The 21,724-nt window shown below is 50.9% G+C and overlaps 1 protein-coding gene across 1 annotated transcript in view; it reads left to right on the forward strand.

The window, feature by feature from the left end:
• The window catches only part of LOC8032135 (telomerase-binding protein EST1A), a 93,051-nt gene that overhangs the window by 58,491 nt on the left and 12,836 nt on the right, over nt 1-21,724 (forward strand). The window contains exon 11 of the mRNA XM_029973279.3: nt 6,606-6,759. Within this exon, the coding sequence (XP_029829139.2) occupies nt 6,606-6,759 (154 nt within the window). The remainder of the gene's footprint in view (nt 1-6,605; nt 6,760-21,724) is intronic.

The raw sequence follows: 21,724 nt of genomic DNA on the forward strand, positions 1-21,724 counted from the left end.
GCCGAGTGACCGCGAATCGCTGCGCGAGCGCGTCGCGTCCGCCACCGAAAATCGGGTAATGAGGCGTGCGGGGTCAAGGGCGACGTCGGGAGACAAATGAGGCGGCGATGGCGGACGCCGAGGGACGCCGCCGCAGGTTACTTGAACAAGAGCGCGGCCCGCGGTGGCGTTAATGGCGCTCGGAGGGCGACGAACCACGCCGAAGCGCCGGGTCTACGTCCGCGCTTGCCCCCCCCTTTCCCCCTTTCGCTTTTTAATTACTTTCTCACCGCGCCGCCATAATTAGAAACCGCGGGAGCCCATTAATTAAGGCGCACTGGTTACCGGAACAGCCGTTCTCCGAGCGCAGTCGTTGGGGTCTGCCAACCAAACCAAACCAGTGGGCGGAGGCACCTAGAAGACGAGGCCTTTCCCTCCCTAAACGTCATCACTATGGTTGGTTCACGCAGCGTCGCCTAGCTTGCGTCTGCAAGCTAGGCGCCAGCGCGTCCCGCAGTACCAGGAGCGCGACGCTAGCACGCGGAGTCGCCAAGACGGAGCTTGCTTGAGCGTGTTTGCCGCTTGGATCCACCAACGATGACGTCATGCGCAGGCCTTGCCTTTTAGGCGGAATCGGCGGAGGCGAGCGACGCGGCGTTGTATAATGGCCGCGGCGTGCGGGTGTCGTGACTGTCTCGCGGGGGCCTCAGTTCCGTTCGTTTGCATCCGCGCGCTCCGCCAGCCGAGATTTATGCGCCCACGGAGCGGCTGCGGCACGCCGTCGCCGCGGCCAGTGCAAACAAGCGAGCGGCTTAATGACGATCCGTGTTCCGAGTGTACGGCAGCCGATGCGTTCTCACTTGGGCCGCCGCGGTGAACCCGCGGTCTTGCCCCCCGTCTATCCTCTCGTGTCCTCGGGGAGGTCTCGGGTCGGGGCGTGCGCCGTCGACGTTTTGGCGGGAAAGAGGCGGCGAGATTAGTGGCCCCCTTGTTCATCGAGGGGAAATGCGCGGGGTGGGCAGTGTACGCGGGACGACCGGGCGGGGACCGTGAACAGCAGAGCGGGACACGTGGTCTTCCTGGCAGCCAGCCACGTCGCATCGAGCGCGTCTCACCGGTCGACGAACTCTGGAAGAGTCTTTTTCTCTGGCCCGCTCTCAGACGTCAAGTTGTAGGATCGACCTCGAGTCCAGTGATGACCTGCTGGTGCCTACGATCATCAGTGAGACATAGGGTGATGTCTTGTATCAGGACTTGGTACTGGTCCAGGGACCAAGGCAACCCAGGCCGCCTCGAGCGCGTCTCGCCGTTCGACGAACTCTCGAAGGATCTTCTTCTCTGACCCTCTCTCGGGTGTCCATTTGTAGGAACGTGCCTGAATCCAGTGATGTTCTGCGTCTCTTTCTGGTGTCTGTAAGGATCATCAGTACTAAGACGTTCGGTGGGGTCTTTGTACCAAGACTTGGTACTGGTCCAAGGACCAGCACATGCCACGGCGCCTGCAGCGCGTCTCGCGGGTCGACGAACTCTGAAAGGGTCTTCTTCTCTGACCCGCTCTCGGATGTCTAGTTGTAGAAACGTCCCTGAGCTCTGTGATGTCCAGCGTTTCTTCCTGGTGTCTAAGATTACCAGTACGCAGACATCGGGCGAGGTCTTCGTACCAGAACTTGATCCTTAGTCCCAGGACTAGCGCGAGTCCTGCTTTTTTACCAGGACTTCCATTGGGCCCTTGCCAAGCACGAGGGACGTGAATATTGTTACTGACCAACATTGTCGTGCCTCGTCCAGATGACCCTGCCGATACACTTGGTCGGGCATTAAACTTGAGGTCAGCCGTTACCCGAATGAACTGTCGGCCAGCTCCCGCAGCTATGGTTTTGCTGTCTTATACTTCATGTTCCCGTCAGGGTGGATGGTTCGGTTTTCTATAATGCTACGCTCGCGACGGAACGATAATGCAGTCGCTACGTCGAAGGAAAGTGCGAATTAATCTTTCCGGCCCGGGGTACTTGAACCCTTATTGAAAATCCGTCCGCCTTTGGGGTACACGACAGCGGCGGCGCGCTCTTCGCTCTTGGCGGTGTCCGGCGAGTCACGCGCGGAAGGAATCGTTCATCAATCGGAGGAATTCGCGCCAGTAGAGAACACGGTCCGCGGAGCACGAGGGCGGAATCCCACCTCGGAGAGCAGAGGGACCCGCGCCGGCCGGAGCACGACAGTTCCCCGGGTTTTTGAATAAGGCCCGGGCCGCGAGTGAAGGATCGGTCGCCCGATTGCGCCGGGGAAAAAGAGGAGACGGTGCGGCCGACCTTGACCCCTTGGGCGCCCAGCACGCGTCGGAAGAGTCTCGGGCGGAGGAGACGTGGTCAGCGACAGGCTGAATTGATGAAGGAGCGCGTCGGGCCCGAGAGAAACCTATTAAGCGGTCTTATCCGGCGCTTCTTCTGGGTACCATCGGCGCCTCGCTTCCTTGACAAATCTGGCGACTGGCGCCGAGTGTCGTCGGGTGGCGTACGCGGCTCTGCCCTGGTCGCCCGCGAAGGGGTGACTGTCCTCCGGGCGTCGATGCCTCTGCGGGGGTTCGCCGGGGGCATTGCTTTACATCTGCCGCCGGTGCTGCGAGTTCCTCCACCCCCGTGGCGGTCATGGGGGCTCGTCCTTCCTCTTGCCTGCTTGCCTCGGGCGCCTGGGGCAAGCTGCGTCCGCGTGGAGAAATGCCTGCACGTATGAACCGTTCCGGTATTCATCGTGGAAGCGCATTTGCATCGGTACTGCGTCTGGTTCTGAGCGCGCTCAATCGTCGCCCGGTATAATGTGCGTCTACGCGGGCAGACAAGCCACTCCGTCCTTTTCTCTTAACTGATTGGCATGCATTGACCCATTCTCCGGTTTTGAAATGGAGCTTGCCGAACGACAGTCGTCATGGTAGGGGCCCGAGGAAGCTTAACCGCGCTCTTTGTGGAGCGCGCATTCGAGAGAAATCGAGCAACCATTGGTGGATGCTTCTCTGAAAAGGAGTGTAGAATGTAGCTACTTCGATTTTAAGAGGGTTGGACGCGGCTGTTTCGGCTAATTTGCATTTTTCATCTTTTGCTTTAGTTTTTTTGTTTTGTGGCGTATGTGTATACAAAAAATCGGGTGATTTGAAGCGAGACAGCATGCTCCAGCGCCCTCTTGGTCACTTAGGTCAACGCCTCGGGAGCCTAACGGTAAAATAGTAGGCTATGCAGTCTGGTACACGTTGGCGGTAATTAGATTTCGCCTTGACGGTGTGTGTGTCGTGTTTGCACTCGGAAACACGGGCGAAGGGTTGGGTGGGAAGCACCTGTCAATCGCACTTTGCCGCCGTCTCCCCGTGTATGCACTGGCGGGCAGCTCGGACCCTGCGTGGATCGGGCAGCGGACCGAGGCTATCGCTCCTGGACAGAACAGCACGTGTTCGCCCCCCTATTGCTTCCCCCGGGAAGTGGATTTTGGGGGCTTCGAGGCGAAATTAGTGCTGAGTCACGATGCGGCGGCGGCATCAGGTGACTGAGTCACGACTCCCGGGGTCGTTCCCCCGGTCGGCGGGGGGAGTTGGTCAGCGGGAAGGCTGTCCCGCTTCACTAATGCCGTCCGGCGCGTTGACAATATCGGCGGTTGCAAATGACGCGTCTCCCAGATGCGCGCGTTCTCGCCGGCCGCTAGCGACGTCGGCCTTCGCCGTGCACACAAGTGACTCAATGTCGGGCCGCTTTTGTTGCAGTCTGATTGGATGGAGTCCCACCCCTACGAGGGTATTGGGGGAATGCCCCGGCGCGGAAGCGTCCTTGATTAGCGGGGAAGGGGTCGGTGTCGCGCGATGCTGCCGCCGCCGCCGCTGCTGCTGCTGCTCGCTGCTGCATGCTACTGTGACACGGCGTGTATGCCCGAGGGATCGCGGGTTGGCTGCCACGCGTTCGTGTGGAGCGCTACCCGAGAATAGCGTGTCGGAGAGCGCTCTCCACTAAGGCTGAGTCACCTGGAGGTGCGATCAACCACGTAAATATATGGAGAGCGCAGAGGATGCATTTCTGCCCGTTTGTCTCGATTATTTTTGGCACCATCTTCGTCGGGGTGTCTTGGGCAGAGGACGAATTGGATCGATCGATGCGATTATACTCAAGCCCCACTACACCGGGTTTGCTCCGTTTCAGCAAAACTTGGCAAAGGGCACGGGTATCAACGGTCGCGGCGAGGCAATCGGAGCGCAAGGCGACGCACGCGACAACGTACCGTCGAAAAAATAGACGCCTGCTGGGCACAGATGTCACGAGCTTCGCGGTTGCTATAGTTGGCTCATGTCAATCAGATTACTTGGAAACGATTACTTTTTTTGGGTAATTTTATAATGATTTGAATACATCTATTATGAAGTAATCGTAAGAGTAATCTGATTAGTTTTTGAAGTAGTAGAACTTCTACTACTTTTCCCTCTCCTTTCTAAGGGCGTCCTTCCTACAAGTTTCCCACGAAGGAATCCTCGAACCAAGTCTGTGACAGGGAGATGATTTACCAAAGTTTGTGGATTGAAGAGATACGTTGTTCATTATCCGGTGATTTTAATTCAATAATGAACAATACGAAATACCCGTTTTTGTACCGGCAAAAAAAAAAAAAAAGTCACTTTGAAAGTGAAGTAATTGGAAAAGTAACTTAATTTTTTAAGTAACAGCCAGTTACTTTTCTTCTGAAGTATTCGAGTGATATAATTGAATACATTTTAACCGAGAGTAACGGTCATTGTAATCGATAAACGACATATCGATATCAGAACGACAACCACTACGGCGTTCCGCACAGGATGAAATTTTGCTTGCTGCGAACAGCGCAGCTAACCCTTAATTGTCATTCAGATACAGGTTGGAATGTTGGGAACATCGTATTTTATTGCTCTCGTGGTATTGTGCACCGCAAGGTTGAGCTATGGTCCAAGCTCTGTGAGAACTTGCGACTTGGTAACTCATGCTGCGCGCTTGGACATCGTGGAACACGTCGGTGCTCAGTGAGCCGTTCCTTCTTGCGAAAGTGTCTGCACTTAGATTCTTTTTGTTCTACATAATTGATGGGCGAACTCATCTTGAGTTTTCTCGCGTTGTAGCCTTTCCGACGCCACTCCCTTACCGGTGTTCTGAGACCTGGACGCGTACAATGATTTTTGCAATCAACCCGGGTCTGGTAACTGCGTTTGATTTCTCGAGAATCTTGGAGCAGCACTGTTACTTGTATGTGCCATTTTCAGTCTTAGATGCTTTCCTTGGCGATGACTGCATACCTTCAAAACGATGAACGTAAATAATTAGCAACCGATCCCTAAATGGGCCCAACGTTTCACTATTAATTCGATTTCTTTTTCAGGGGCGACTGCGACCGTTGAGAAGCGGTCACAAGACGCCCCTGAAGAAGCAGCCGAATTAGTTTTAAAACGTTGGCACATTTAGGGATTGATTGGTTTTTACGTTCTTTCGTTCATATTTTAACCCAACCAGACAGACTCTAAGACCTTAGTAATGTCGGTTTTGCCCGTGAAAAGAAGAGCGGACGAGATACTTTCGGTTGCGCAGAATTTTTGTTATATATGGGTAGGCACTGTATACATCAATAAAGTAAAAATTGATGCGTCACCAATATTTCTTTTTTTTTTGGAGCAGCGAGTGATGGCCACCAGTTTCGTTGTATACAATGTTCACTCCTACGCTGACAGGCGAAATCATCCGTTGGCTTCTTTCCTTGTGACCGCGCTCTACGCTAGTGTCTTTGCTCGGAGAGTGTAGTCACCTGGTTGGTGGTTCTTTGGTCCATTGGGTACGCAGCCTTCGCTCTGCGTGTCGACCTAAGGGTAAATAGAGTATATATTTTCGAATTCCAGAGGAAACGGGGGATACCCTCGAACTCAAACGTACCGTTTCCATTTTGTGATTTCATGTGCCTACTTTATTGCCATCGCCCAAACTCCTTTCCCTGGACAACGTTCTCTTTGGAAGGGGATGACTGGAGTCAGATTAAAGCTAAATCAGAAAGGCTTTAATGAGGAATGTTTTCTTACGATGTGTGGTTAAAATAAAATCCTCGAGAAATTTAATTTTTAGAGCAGAAGTAGTTGTGTAAGTCTGTCAGTACAATTTACGAAAGTAATTACGCTGAAAAGTGCAAAACGTTTTTCTTTCCTTTCTTCTTTTCCTCTTAAAGGTACATTTTATTGTCGGGTAGAAGACTTCCTGGTTGCCCTTTGAAGCGCTGGCGAAAAAACAAACATGTGAATTTGTGTTAATTTTTTTTTTTTTTTTTTGAGTCAAGTTTAGCGTAGCTTTCCCTTAGCCATCAAAGCTACTTGTGCGAGCGCATGGAAATGATACGCAAGACGAAGCCGGTAGGAGGCTGCAGCACTCCGAGAACAAAGCTAGCCTTGGCATTGAAGCTCCCAAAGGTTGACGCCGAGTATAGTCCTTTGTTTCGAAGCTGCGGCCGTCTCCTGGTTTGCGTGGAGACTTCTTTCCTCGTTGCTGTCTCGTCGAATTCGGCACAGCGGGGGAGAGAAAGCGTAGAAGCGAGCGCGCAATAAAAGGGCCGAGTTTTGTGCTCACCGGTGACGGCGTTCTGTGGTGCAGGCGGTGCTTCAGGAGCACCGGAGCAAGCAGGCGGCCATGTTGGAGATCCGGCCCCGGAACCTAGTGCCGGACACCAACTGCTTCATCGACCACCTGCCGCTGCTGCAGAGGCTCGTCGCCGACGGACACTTTCAGGTCTTCGTGCCCATCGTCGGTGAGTGCCCGCAAAGCGCGCTCTGCATGGTCGGGGTGCACGGCTAGGACCAAGCATGCGCGCAGTCCGCGGGCTACTCTGTGTGCTCTGCTGGAGCTACTTGGGACTCGCTCAAGCTCGCAACATTTGGCTGGTTTCTAACGGTTTCTCTGATCAGGCTCTCAGGAACCGTTAACGGTGCCTGTCGGTTCGTGAAACGGTGAAACTATACAGGGCCGAAAGCGCCAATACTTCCACGCCTTGTCTTTACTTTGTGCTCTCGAATGCTCAGATGCACGACCTGATCGTCTTAGGGGTCGGTTATCAATACTTGTGCACGCTGTTCTCCTCGGTGCCACATGCTTTTAAGGCAACGAGTGACATCTCGAGCGCGTTTCCGTGACTCGGAAACTTTGGACAGTATAGTTTCGTGTAGTGTTGGCGGTAACGCGTTACAAGTAACGGCTTTACTGGTTACGCGTTACTTTTTTTCGGTAACGTGTAACGTACTCGTTACTTTTTCAAAACAGTGACGGGTAACATACGTTACTTATGTCAAGTAACGGGTAATGGCAGTTACGTTGCTCGTTACTTTTTCTTCCCAAGACTTAAACAAATTACACGTCACTTTTTTTAATGTTTCAGGCGCCAAGTTTTTAAAGGTTTTAGTTTTCTTTTTTTGTTATTCCTCGCATTTTTTTTGTGAGTCTTTAGTTGAAATCGTAACAAAGATAAAGTAATTATGTTCAGCTTCAGCATGAACATAATGTTTCTTTAAACATGGCGCTTATGCAAAACTGTGACGTCAAAACAGTAAAACGAGATAAATTATAATTTAAAAAGTATCGCAAAAGTAACTTGCGTTACCTTTTATCGGTAACAGTTCCTTTTATTTTGAAGTAACGTGTGTCGGTAACATGTTCCTTTTATTTGCAGGTAACGAGTTACTTTTTTTTTTTTGGTAACGCCTACAACACTGGTTTCGTGTTTGATCCTTCTTTTTTTCGGGTATCTTCACCAAATGTGAGCGAGTGGTCTCGGCTGTCGAGATCGATGTCATTGGGTCCTTGACCGTGTCAAGGACACCCCACGAGTGAAGAAACTATCATGGTGTAATACGCCAAAACAACAGGGACAGACAAAACGAAGGTAGAACTAGACAGGACGCGGCGTAACTTTCAACTGAATTGTTTATTGAGAAGACAGAATTTAGGAAAAATATACTATAAAAGCAGGCACACGTGGCAGAACAACAGATATGGTCCAAAAACACACCCCCCTCTCAAATGCCAGCGTCATTGGTTCTTCAAATAGTAGAATTCTTTATCAGTCAATGACAAAGAGGGAACGCTTATGCAAGTATTGTCGTGGTGGGACCTAATCAGGAAAGCCTCATGAATTTCTCTTGCCGTTTTTGTTTTATAATGGCCCATGACACAGGTGTCACCAAAGATGGGGCTGCACTTTTCAGAGTTGGGCCCGCAATCGCAACGGTCACAATGAACCGCTAAGTGGCCAGACGGGGACTGTCTGATCGCCAACGCATGCTCTCTGACCCTATCAAGATGAAGAAACTATCGGCGCAGATAGTGTCCTCGAGAACACGGGCACCAGGAAGGACGCCTTCCTCCCGTCACAGTTATACGGGGACGTGTTCCGACCGTTGGTTGGCGCCGAGACGCAGTGATCTCGCGACGCTCCTGGGGTCATCTCCGGGCCGTTGTTCGGACTTAATTCGTGACCGCGAGGAGAGCGCGAGGCGTCGAAAGGCTTTCCTCATTGAATCATTACGTCCGCTGGCCGTAAGCGAGTTCGCCGCTTAATTTGGCAACTGGTTCCGGATGGCCCTCTTCTTTTTTTCTTTTCGGCATTGTTGGGAAGACGTGAGCGGTCTTCCAGAGGGGCGCGGTCCCTCCCCTGTGATTGTGGCGGGGCATCTCCCTGACAGCCGTTTCCACAACCCTTTCCGCTTATTTATGGTCTCCGCGTCGAGAGGGGCGACCCCCGCGCCTGAATTAATGGTGGGCGCAGCCCCCCGTTCTCGTCGTGCGTGCGCCTGCTTGCACCCCGCGTGTACACGGAGCTGCGATGAGCCGCCGTCGGGTGATGCGAACGCTCGTAGTAATGGACGCTTGATTGGGCTTTTCGTCCTCCAACTAGTTTAATTTTCTCGCCGTTTTGACCCCGACTCTTAATAGCTCGCCGGCGATAATTATGCGCTTCACTTTCGCTCTTCTATCTGCTGGGGGACGCTTACGATCCAAGGCCAGTGGATAGGCTACTGAATGTTGCGCAAGTTTTTCCCTCTACGAAACAAGTCCGAGTTTGGTTTCTGAAATAGAAATGTTTGCTGGTAGCACGGGCTGTCTCGATCTAATAACGTACCGTGGCGTTCGGTGCGTGTTGCGCTAAGACCACGCTTTCAGGAACTACGAAGCTCTGCCTGAAATTATGAGTAGCTCTTCTCTCACTTATCTATAGGCCATCGCAAGTATAGCGCCCGACTGGTGTCTCGTACGTGCGAGCACGGGCAGCGTGGGCGTGAACCTAGCTTTGGCAAGGTTGCAATATCAGGTACTTGCCCGCAGGAGCAGGGCGGGCCGCCAGATGCCCTGCTTGCAATCGTTTGTGGACCTTTTTCGCGTAACCTCATACCAACGCGCAACTGACGTACCCTGGACCCGATTCATTTTTGGATTGCCCGCTGACACAAAGTATGCAACCGCCGAGGGGTATGGGCGAAAAGGCTAAGAGACGGACGTCGTGCGTGAGTTAGTCCCGAGTGCTTCTTTTTACCGTATTACAATTTCCGAAAATCTACGGTTGTCTGGCTATCATAGTGTCGTCGTCGGATGCATACACAATTTTAATAAGCAAAAGAACAATCGCGGAAAGTGTGCGATGAGCACAAAAATCTGGAGCAGCGCGAGTGTGGCTGCAATATTAACTTTCACGTGTTCCCAAGGTTCCTTCTTTATGAAGTCAGTCGATTGCGACCATGAATCGCGAGGGCTTTGTATGAGACTCATCGTCACGTTTATGCTCATTACTACTTCGTCTACTGCAAGAGGAGCGGTTCCAACCCGATTCAGGTGCTCCGATTAGGCTATCACTTCACCGCAAAGTGTGCTATTGCTCCTTAGCATGTAAAATGTATGAAAACGTCTACGTGCCACCACTCAACATGCAGCTATCAAATGCCAAGAGCTTACCTGCATAGACTACATTAAGTTCCTCATATGGAACCTTCGTTGTGGAAACACAACGCAAGGTGATGACCTCTAATTACCCAGGTCAACCGCTACGTTCCAGCCAAGTCATTGTAGTCTACCATAGCCAAGTCTAGCCAAGTCCTCCTTTACCCAGACCGTTGCCTGCCCAGATAGCTGTGCTGTCAGAACAAGCGGGTATTTAAAATTTTAAGCCACAAGACGGCATCGTCGGCGCCGCAATTCTGAAAATGACGGCGCCCTTAAAGAAAAATAAAGAAAAAAGAAAAGGCCTATGTTTAGCGGCTCTTTCCATCATTCCAATGTTTACAAGTCCAGAGCGTGTGATCTCCACAGCCTGGAACGGGCATGTTTGTCGCTTCGCGAAGTGAACAAATCACGCGCCATACGTACGAACAGTGATCTGTATGACAATTGTTGGATCGCTCTTCCCCGCTCCGCGAGTGCGGTCACTGGACGGCCATCTTGCATGCAGCGAAATCGCGTTTTTGCGAGGGTTGCAGAGGCTGGCGGCAGCGTGCTGAAGACACATTTTCTACTCGTTCGTCGCAATTCGCCGAAGAAGTTTCTTAAACCCCTGCGAAAACGGTGAGCCTTTCCTTCGAGAATACGTGGAAATATTTACGAAAACGCAGCGCCGCAGGAACAAGGAACAACTCGTCGAAAGCAAATTTCACCGGTCTCGCGGCGTGATCAAAGCCTCCTTGGCACGTCGAAGTGCAGCGTCTCTGTGCCTTCGCACGTTTGGATAGAATGACGACGATCGAGTAGAAAACGTGTCCTCAGTAAGCTGCCGCCGGCCTCTGCAACGCTCGCATAAAACCCGATTTCGCTGCATCCAAGATGGCCGTCTGCTTTGCGGTGGGCTCTCTCCGCTGCAGCGACCAAGCGGGGATGCGCGATCCAGCAAATTGTCCTAGAGATCAGTGGTACCAACTCTGAAAATGGTACCGTCGGCCTTTCTTGGAAAGGTCTATACACCTGACGGCGGCTGTTCGAAACAGCGTCTGATTCGAGACTGGAAGAAATCACTGCTGCGCAACGCTGCAACACGTGCGGCACGCGGAGACATAGCCTTCACAGCGTCCGAGGAGACACTTGCTCAAATGTTCATGCTTCGGTTGCGCGGGGAACGGCCGACTCTTGTACTGCGCATGCGCGAGCAGCCCATCAAAGGGAGTTTGTACACCCGCCGCTTGGTCCGTCATTATGTCAGTGATGAAAGCGCTGCGGCATTTGCGCCAAATTGCGCCATGAACGAAAGTCTGCTACACCTTGGGCCAATAGGCCATTTTTGCTAATTGCGCCAAACCTTCGACTTGCTTAGAGTAAAAATAATGAATATTTTATTATGACTTTTACAGCGTCTCTACTCACCATATAGGTCAGAGCACAGTCGAAGGCTCGAACACGTACAACCACAAATACACACATTAAAAGCACGAGTCACGGAACATTCGCTGCACTTGATTGGTTTCGCCCACGAAAGAACACGTACAAGGAGATGACGAATGCCACGATGTCGCGCTTTGATGCCACGAATCAACCGGCCGGAGCCGTTGATGCTGGTCTTCAACCGTTCTGGCCGGTTGATCCGCTGCCTGGTTGATCGTCCAAACTTCCAGACGATGTCGTCGATGTCGCGAACTAAGAGTCCCGAGAAAACTGTGCAAAATATAGTATAATTTCCGATTGCGGCTACTGCGATAAAACAGAACCAGGGTCTTGTACCCCTGATAAGATCACTTATTTATCGCCTCAACCTTCACCCGCCTCTCACCAGCGTGCGCGCGGCGAGCTTCACCGCTTTGCACCGGAGTGCTAGGAGCAGCCACTGACCCGGGGGAGCGCCTGGCTTTGCGCGATAGGCACGCAAATTACGCTCAGGATTATTACGGGTCGACCTTCTTTGTCCTAACTGCAAGTTAATCTCTAATTTAAAAAGATTGAGCAGAGAAAGGGAGAGAGAAGCAAGGCGGGTCTGTATATATTTGAATAAATACGGTGGTCACGGTTGTCCCCGTGCAGATGTCGATCGAAAGAGCCGCGAACTTTGACGTAACTCTGGTTCCTGCGCCGCTAAAGAGCAGTGTCACCTTCAGAGCAGAAGTGTAGGCTTTTATAATATTTTTGGGAGGTCGTTTCTGGAGCTAATGATATTAGAGTTACGAGTTTAGTAGGTTCATTAAACTTATGGGACACTATTGTATCGATAGACGTGTTAGCGGATATGCTGGCATTTTACAGAAATTATATTTATGGGCTAAGCAAACTGTGGAGTGTAAAATGGAGAGGGGAGAGAGGATTTATCCCAATGAAGTGTGGCGCTATGATTCACTTTTCAACCATTTTTTAATACCCATTGCAAATAAAACCTACTCTGTGAGCCTTATTTAAGAAGACTGTGTTCCTTTTGCGTCCTATGTATCCTTATCACAAACGGTGATAAGTAATATGCTCGAGTATCGAAGGGGATCCGTCGATCGCTATCGTAAATGAACTCGTTTAGAGATGCAATCACTTTTTCATTCTCATGTGATGTGCTAACGGGTCTTGGCATCTGGTCCAAAAGCGTCAGTGGTTGCTCCAAACCAATATTTTGCCTGCTACAGAAACCTACTACACAAGGTCAAACGCCGCTTCCATCATTGTTAAGTGGAAAAGATCCTTTAGTGTTATTTTTATCTGCGCAGAAACACACGTAAACAACCGAGTCTATTGAAACTCGTATTTTTGTTTACTCACAAAAAATCCTCAAGTGAAAAAAAAAAAAAAATGGTTTCAGTTTTAGTTTACAATGCTGTGAAAGCTGCTGGCGCGAGCCTGTGTTTTGGTTTAATGGTTAATCTGCACTCGCTCTAAGTTCGAAACAGACTAAAACTGGATAAAATAAAGGTCTCTTCTGCACCAACAGTTTGTAATAGAGAAAACAAAAAACTTAAAATTTAAATTTCTTTTTTTTTTTGAGCACACACTACCATTGCTCATATACCTAGCAGAGGAAAACAATTGTTTCTTCTACTCACTCGTTAGCCTTTATATGCAGATCGGTGGGCGAGTGTGTTAGCGCATCGCAGCTCGGAACAGAGCGCTCCTAATTTGAGTCCCTGTTCGTTTCAGTGGATGAACACCTTAAAGCTTGCGGTCGTGTGTCACTAATGCATAATGCACGTGTAAAGGCACCATGCTAGGAGTCGTACTGCAGCAGCTAAGTTTCCACTCTTGGTGTGCACGCCGTCTAAACATCAAACTTTTAATTTGATTTTTGTTGTTGATGCTTGTTCTTGTTAGTTTCCAACGTTTTGCTTTTCTAGACCGGGCTGTTCGTGTCGCCTAGCGTGCATCGGCACCACGGATCTGGTTAACTCAGATTTGTCTACCATCTTCCAGGCTTGTTCGTTGATTGTGTCCGTCCCTTGAACTCTAAATTCGCGCGTTAAGAGACGTCCGCAGCGCGCAAGCGCACTCTTAATTCGGTCCTCGTTTCCTCCGACGAAGCAGTGCAGGCCCTCTCGGTCTTCTGGCGATCCCGCATTCTTTCCCAAATGGGCAAGACGAAATTTACGGCAACCGCGGTCACTCGCAGCAGCTTCGCGGCATCTACCCGCTCCTTCGTTTAGCTTCGTTAAGTTCCCGACGGGGCTACAAGACCCCTTTTTGTGTGTGGTTTGGTTCCTCCCTCGATCTCGAGCATTTCACCTTAGCCCGTGCTGTGTCGTATAAGACGAAGAAAGCGCGGTTTGGGCGGTCAGCTTCTCTCGGGGGTGGCCCCCGTCGCGTATAGTTAGGCGGGAAGCGCAAAAGGGGCGCCGTCCAGGCGTTGCCCGCTAATTGTGCGCTGATGAAAAAGCCCGACTGTGCGGCAGCGACACCGGCCAAGAAGACGGCTTCCCGTGCCTACGCGCGCCTTATTACGGCCTCGGTGTTTTACGAGCGCTCGGAGCCACTCGGAAGCGGGTGGCACTAAATTTGGGACTCGCGCGCCTCGCCCCGCGCCGCCTCTGTACCTTCGCCCGGAATGGGAGGCCTCGGATCATCGACCAATGACCGGCCGACATTAGCCGAGCTCATTGGGCTCTGATCTGGGCACGGCGAGAGCGCGTCTCTATGGAACCGGGCTCCTTCCTGCTGGAGCGTCGGACATTAGCACGAAGGGGAGGTGTCTGCACATGAAGAATAGGCGTTTACAACGCAGAAACTGTAGTCGGTGACAGGTGAAGAACGAAGCGGAAGCTCCTCCCACCCCTTTCCACTTCAACGGAGCGAACGGTGGAGAGGAGGTCGCCTCCTCTCCAGCGCTCGTTCTACTAAAGTGGTAAAGGGTGGGAGGAGCTTCCACTTCGTTCTTCACCTGTCACCGACTATAGCCACGAACACCCTAAAAAATGTTGGGCGTGGCCTTAAAGACCGACGACCAGTTCGCGCTTTCCACTTTTCCCTCGCTTCCTCCTCTTCTCCCTTTGCGCTGTCCACCGTTGCCTGTTTTCCCCTCTCCCATGGTGAGGAGGATCTTCTGCCTTGCAGAATCGCGAGTCTGGTCGTCGGCCTTTAAAGGTCCCAGGCTAGCGGTACCGGTGCATTGCAGAAATTTCTCCTATACAGGGAAGGCACACCAGGTGGGGGCTGACTAACTGCCCGCTGTCCAAACATAAACGCAACTTCAGTCGGCATTCGTCGGTGAATATGGTCGTTCGATTGTTTGTGGTTTGAAAAATATGCAAATAGTCTAGCATTGATTTCACGTTGTACTCATTCAGAATGCGATTAATTCGCTGCTGCGTTCGTTCTGGCTGAACCGCCTGCGTGTCGTCGGTGGGTGGTTTAACGCTGCAACGTGAGTTACAGCAGTAACGTGTCGCACCATTCCACGCAACCTGATATCATTGTTAATTTCATTACGTTTATTAAGCTCGCACCAGGTCGTTTATGAATGTAATATCGTCCCAGAAGTAGCTTGGCCATTTCCGGCAGAGTTAGAGCGCCGGACACCGGGAAGATATCGAGGCGTCTCCGAAAGAGATCCGCGCCTTTGAATTTACGATCCGGACCTGAGCTGTTTCGTCGAGCAAGGGTAGTCCTTGAGCGAGGCGAGAAAAGGGGCCATTAAAAGAGCGCCCGCGATAATGAAGGGCACGCTGCTTGCCTTTCGCTTTTCTTCTCCCCATGCCCGAGTGGACGACCGCTTATCTTATCGGACACGGCGCCCCGAGCGCGGGGCCACCTGGACCATCCTGCCCACGGGAAACAGTCCACTGGGACCGCCACTGCAAGCGTGGCGCAGTACCGCCTCGTTGCTCTCGTGCCATTCAACCCTGGGCCGTGCAGTCCTATTTAAGCGTCTACCTTTTGCTGTTTCCACATCTCTTGTGGTTCGGGCAACCGAGCGGGCACGGAGAGAGTAACTAAATATCCGTGCCTCATGTTTTAACCGAACGACGCGGAAACGGCCTCCTCCTACGGGGACGCCCCGTGGTGCTGAACGCGCACGCGGCATGTGACGAATTCGTGACGTCGTCGGTCCCGGTGAGCTCCGGCCTTACGACTAATCAGAGCCACTGAAAGTTCTTTCTATTTTTTTTTTTTTTTTTGTTTAGTCGAAATACAAAATATAAGTAGCACGGACCGTTTCATTTATTTAGGAAAGTAGTTTTTGTTCACTGTTTTCGATGAAAAAAGAAACAAATGCGGTTTAGAAAGTACGGAAACAAGAAAGAACGCCCGATGACCCGTCCACGTACCCGGCGCCAAGCGGTGGAAGAGGCGGTGCAGGAGCCCCCGCGGATCCTAGCACACGACGCCGGCGGCACATTTTGCAAGAAGCGAAAGTACGAATTTGTCTCCTGTAGTCTCGCGCCACGGGAGACCCACCCGGAACTTGCCTGGAACTTGAGCGTCGTCGAGCTGGGGCCGAGAGGCTTACGAGGAGCGTCCTCGTACGGTAACTTCTGTCGAGGACTCGGATCTCCAACTCCGACAGGCCCCGTACATTAGTTCGCGCCGCCAGGCGCGTTGGAGGGCTGACGCAAGCAACGAGCCGTTAACGCGCATGTGGCTGCGGGGGAAGCGACCATCAACGTAAGACGCAGCCGATTGGCCAGTCGCTTCTACTATTGACCACACAAGCCAGGACCAGAAACGTCGTGACGGAGGTTATTTTTGTTTTGTAATCTTAATTTGCCTATAATTTTTTAGATAAAGCGAATTTTGAGAAAAGTTTTACTAAGTTTCTACGTTCAGTGCGCACAGGTTCGGTGCAAATTTGAAAACCGGGCAAAGCGTCGTTGCGGGGCCCCTTTAAAAGAGCCCTTTCAAAAGGGCACCTCTCGTAGTAGTTGCTACGCCTATTATCCGAGTCGGCTATCGTCTGGGCACGCACTCCGAACAGCTATTGGGTACGAGGGCTGCGTCAGATTTCGGCGAGAACTCGGACCCAATCACACGCTTCGGGCCCAAGAAATGGCTACCGCCAATGGTGCTTGATGGGGTTTTGAAGAGGGTCTATTTTGATCATCTCAAGGGGTATGCAAACTGGCGCCGTGGCCGTGACGAGCCGGAGAAAGTTCGCGGAAAAGCCGAGGAGACGTCACTCCTCGCCACGATACGATCCCGCCCCGTGACGTGTTCCACGACGAAACCACTGGATGCTACCAATCACGTTCACGGGCGGGATGGAGAGGAGGTCGGCAGGGCTTGCGTGGGGCAGGGCGTCACCCGACTCCCGGATGCAGAGAAACACACACCGAGCACGTGGACAGAGACATTTCTAATGCTGGGGGTGAGCCAGCCTATAGGGTGCCTTCATGTGCGCTTAAGGCTCCCTAAGCCAGCCACATCGCTTCCCCCTCTACGAACCACCACGACTGGCAACGGCTCGCTGTCATGTTCAAACCAAAAAGGAGTCCAGCTTTTCTTTTTTGCATTTATTTATTTATTTATTTATTTATTCACGGAGTGGTGAGTTGTTTACGGACCACGCCGCCGGTTTGCATACCCCTTTATGCCCACCGGAATGAGATGGAACGGGCTCGAATCCGAGGAACCGGCGCAGCATGCACGAGGAACATCCGGGGCACGAACTCGAGTTTTAACGGGTCAAAGCTCGAACAGGGGTCGGCGGTTCCGTGGCTACAAGCGCTGATATTGGCTTTGAGGCGGATTCTTCACCGCTATTCTGTCTTTAGCGGAATCCCCGTGCTTCGTTGAATGAAGCGACCGTCGGTGACTAGATTCCTGGCTTCCGCTAGCAAGCTGAGAGTTGGTCGGTCTTAAGCCGACACCTTTCGCTGAAGGAAGGGTAAAAGCACAGGCGAGCTGGTGAAGAACTTCCATCGTAAACTGGAGACACGGCAGAATAAAACAACGGACAACAGAACAACAAGTCTCAATTAAGACTTGTTGTGTTGTCCGTTTTTTTTTTTTTTTTTTTTTTTTATTTTGTCGTGTCTCCGGTTTACGATGGAAGCCTTTTGCTGTTTGCCAGCGTCTGAGGCGAACATGTACGAGAAGGACAAGCACGAGACGAGTTCTCGGATATGTGTCACGTAGTATCCTTTTTGTTCGCTTGTTCTTTGTTCCGTCTTAAGTTAGCAGTATAGATCTCAAACTTCACGTCGAAACAACTTCGTCCGTGTCCAATCGCGCTGTGTCATTATGAGTACGTACGTGCCAACTCGCCCAGTTATCCATTCTGATAAGATTTGAAACGCAACGCGTTGCACCTTTTCTCTCTCCCCCGCGCACGCGTGTGTGAAGTATTTGTTTTTGTTGATCGACAACTTCCGTTGACTGTTCCGTTTGGGAGCGCTTACTCCGTAGCAGTGCTGAATATGGTCATACTTAAAAAGCGTCTCCAATAAACGTTGACGCACGTTTTAGGTTTATGGATTTATCTGGGGGATCAGTCCCGATTAATCTCGTCAGATGTTCTCATCGCAGAAACATAGAAAAACGACATTGTTTGTGCTACTCTTTCATAGCGTTATTTGTAGCTTCATTTTAAATTGTTTTTTTTTTTCTTGTCGTAAAAATAAAAGAAAAAAAAAAGAAGCTGCACGCGGACAGCGGGTCAATGGGAACCAGGTGCGCTTTACTCCGCGCTTAAAAAATTCAAGAGAGCGGGGTAGGAAGGTTTCATTTTGACGCTTTCTTTATCCGGCCGACCTAAACCGCTTCCGTGTCGTGCAGTTTGCTGGTTAAGGGGCACCTTGTCCAATACCACCTGCCCCCCTCAAAGCCCCGCGCCCAGGGAAAGCTCTCCAACGCGAGCACGGGGGAAGCAATCTCGGCCTACGCAGCCTCTTCGCGTTCAAACACACCACTTAGCAGGTTCACGCGCTGTCTTGCGGGAAAGGTCCGGTAGTTTTGTAGATCGATGCAATCAACTGCGCGAATGACAAGGGCATGGAATTTCTTTCTCGCACTTTTATCGGTTCCTTTTCCCGATTACTCTCCGACTCTTTTGGTTCGGGCCAGCCAGTGCCCTCCTTCCGGTTCCGCGCTCTCCTTCAACCCGCGTTTTTCGCGTGCGGACTGCATCGGTTATCGCCTTGAATTAGGCTGGTATCGTGCCCACTAGCACAACGGAGGACGTCCAGACCACCGCTGCGTGTGCATTTGTTGGGAGACCTTTGAAGGGCCCCTGCACCGCGTTGTGGTGGGCTGTTGCGCAGTGCCGATGATTTAGCGGCGGGTGCCGCGGCGCAGCCGTCCTCTCGGGCGTTCACACCGGAAGCGTTTACGGGGGATGCCGAGGCTTTTGTCTGCGAGCTGCTGCCCTCTCCTGGAGTGGGGAAGGACTCGGGAAGAAAGTCGCGGGCTTGCGGCCTCCGGCGACGTCGCCTCGCAGCTGTGTCGCAATTTTCTCCTCGACGTCGGCGCGCCCTTTTAAAAGCCGTCATTTGCTTTGTGTTCGACGGCTGCCGGAGATGGCTGCCGGTCCCGTTGTATCCTTTTTTTTTTACGTAACGACAACACGTTACGAAAGAAGAACGCGAAACGGTCATGCCGAAGAACAAGGAGAGATGGTGCTCTTGGGCGTAATGTATTATGTCCTCTCGTTTGTTGTTGTGGCTTTTGCGTTCCGTTCGTTTCTCTGGTCGGAGTGTGTGGGACTGGCTCTTTTTGCTCGTTCCGGGGGGCACAAGCGTCGGGGTACAACGGGGCTCGGGCCGAGAGGAGGGAGAGAGGCGACCCGTCTCCTGATGGTGATGGATCGGCGCAGCTTTCCGCTCGATTTCAGGCGGCCAATTGAATTCCTCGTATTACCGTGATTACACGCGTGACGCAGAGGGGACCCCTCTTCCCTTTGCGCCTTTAAAGTAACACACGCACCTCGAGCGAGCGGCACGGAAGGATGAGAAGGGCACGCGATGTTCGCTCGGTCGCGCCTCGCCCTTGGCGGGACGTTTTTCTGGTCGCTCGGCGCGCGCTAACGTGAGTACTCCCTCACTCGGCGACTCCGGGTGAGGCGACGGATAATGAAATAGCTTCGACTATCCGGCGCGTTTGCTGCGGCGTGGCCCCGTCGAAGGAAGGACGGCTCTTCCGGCTCTTCGCGTTCGGGGCGGGGACCTGATAGTGCTTGGCCACTTCTCGGGGGAACGGAGGGATGGGGGTCCCGCTCCGCCTGCGCTCGTGCGGCGCGAGGGAAATACCTTTGGGAGGATTTGAGCTCGCGTTCTCGTTTTTCTGTCTGATCGGAGAACAGCGCGCACCGAGAGCGCGGAGGGTGCAGCTTTGGCCCTAGTCTTGAATTCAGGCATGCGAATAGTAGGGCAGCTGACGCTTCCGGGCGACCTGGTTGGTATTCAAATGGTCGTCCTGATAGACGTTTTCTCTAAATTCCAGATTGAAAGAATTCTAAAAACGTCCAATATGACTCCCCAAAATTAGACCCATATAATATGGGCCTAATTTTGGGGTGTCATATTGGACGTTTTTAGAATTCTTTCAATCTTGAATCAATCTGGATTCCCAGACATTTAAAACATTTAATATAAGCAATACGGGGCGGAGGCAGAAAATCTCTCCCCCCTACCACCACCGCCACCATTGCCCCCCTCCACCTTCATCTCCCGTATAGGTCCGGCAATGATCTTTTTAGACGTTCGGATCCATCGGAGGACGGGAAAGTCGAGTCCTGGACGTGATGTCTAGCGGAGAAGGAGAGGGGCTTTGGCGGGTCCATGCACGAACAGCGATCCGCGCGAGTGTTGCTTCCCGGAGCCCACTACTTTCATTAGATTGGAGTGGGCCGTTTGCAAGGCCAACAACGTTCTTGACTGTTAGGGGAACCATTGAAAACTCATCCGTTTGCCTGTATCTCAAATATACAATTTTGTTGCCACGGTTTTGGAAAGTCGTTCTGAATATTTGAACTCAACTGCAAAGGTTTTAGAAGTGTCATAATGGGTATGAACGTAGGTTTCTCTGGTAGCAGAACTTCTCAAAATTCACCTTTCTTGTCTAAGGCAGTTTGAAACTTATTATGAGAGTATTTAATATTTGTTTCTTGACTGTAACATGAGAGGAGTCAGCACCGGGACACACTATCTGTGGTATCGTTGACCACATTTCATTTGCAGTTGGCTTCAAATGGTGCCATGTTGTGTGCAGTTGTCCCAACCAATGGGGATATTATTATTTCTTGTTTGTCTTTATCTGCAAGGGACCTGTACAAGGACATGACCTGCTCCATTGATGCTTTTGCGAAACCATCAGAAAAGGCCAGACTCCAAAAGGTTAAGCCGAGGCAGAATTTGGAACCCACTGCTCTTATCTTAAAAATATGAACAGCAAAGGTATGACTGACTACTGCTGGTGTGCAATACATTACATTATAAGCAAAATAACTAATACCACCTTGCATTGCAGGATGGCATTTGCAGTTCGTGCACTTCTACCACTTTTTGTGAATGGTAGAAGAGTTAATTTTGGAAACAAACCTGAATTTAAGATTAGGTGTTTGCAGAAATGTATGAAAGCAAAGATAGAGATTTTCACCAAAGTTTTGCTGTGTAACTTTTATAGAAGGAAAAGACCTGGTCAAGTTCGTTTCAATCCTGCTGAAAAGTACCTGGAGGCTTATCTTAAATTACCTTAGCTCTAAAATAATTTAGATTATCTTAAGGTAATTTTTTCTTAAATTATCAAAAAAATTAGGACACTTTGAAACGAGCTGATACATGTTTCCATAAAGTTAAAAAACGGTGAAATTTATGCAGCTTGTCAGAGAAGTAGGCTTTGACATGGGCATCACCTCAGGGCACTAACTTATTTTTCAGCATTCTGCATTAATATTGTTTACGGGTGTAAATATATATTTTTTTCTTTTACTAGAAAAAGCAGCAATGCACTTACATGTTGAATTGTTGGAACCTTCAAGGGAAGCACTTCCTTCCTCTCTTTTTATTAGAGGAAGGAAGATATAGCTAAACACTATTCGTTACTTGGTATACTTGGGAAAAGAATGTGTTGGTTCAAGTGATGGATGAAGAAAGAATAAACAATTAACACTGGGACAACATAACCACATCTTTCATTCATGCTTCTGAAAGATGCAGTTGTGTTGTCCCAATGTTAATTGTTTATTCTTTCTTCATCACTATTTGTTGAAATCTTTTAAAAGTGAATTGAAATGCAAGAGCTCAGCTAGCCCCATGCACAAAGATGAGTAGAAGTAACAGTATAAGCACTTCATCTACTCATACTTTTCCATAGCACTATTTGTCTTCTTGGTATGCTTACCCGTTTAGCAA

Source organism: Ixodes scapularis, unplaced genomic scaffold (genome assembly GCF_016920785.2).
Source record: "Ixodes scapularis isolate PalLabHiFi unplaced genomic scaffold, ASM1692078v2 PGA_scaffold1__304_contigs__length_218370807, whole genome shotgun sequence".
Taxonomy (NCBI): domain Eukaryota; kingdom Metazoa; phylum Arthropoda; class Arachnida; order Ixodida; family Ixodidae; genus Ixodes; species Ixodes scapularis.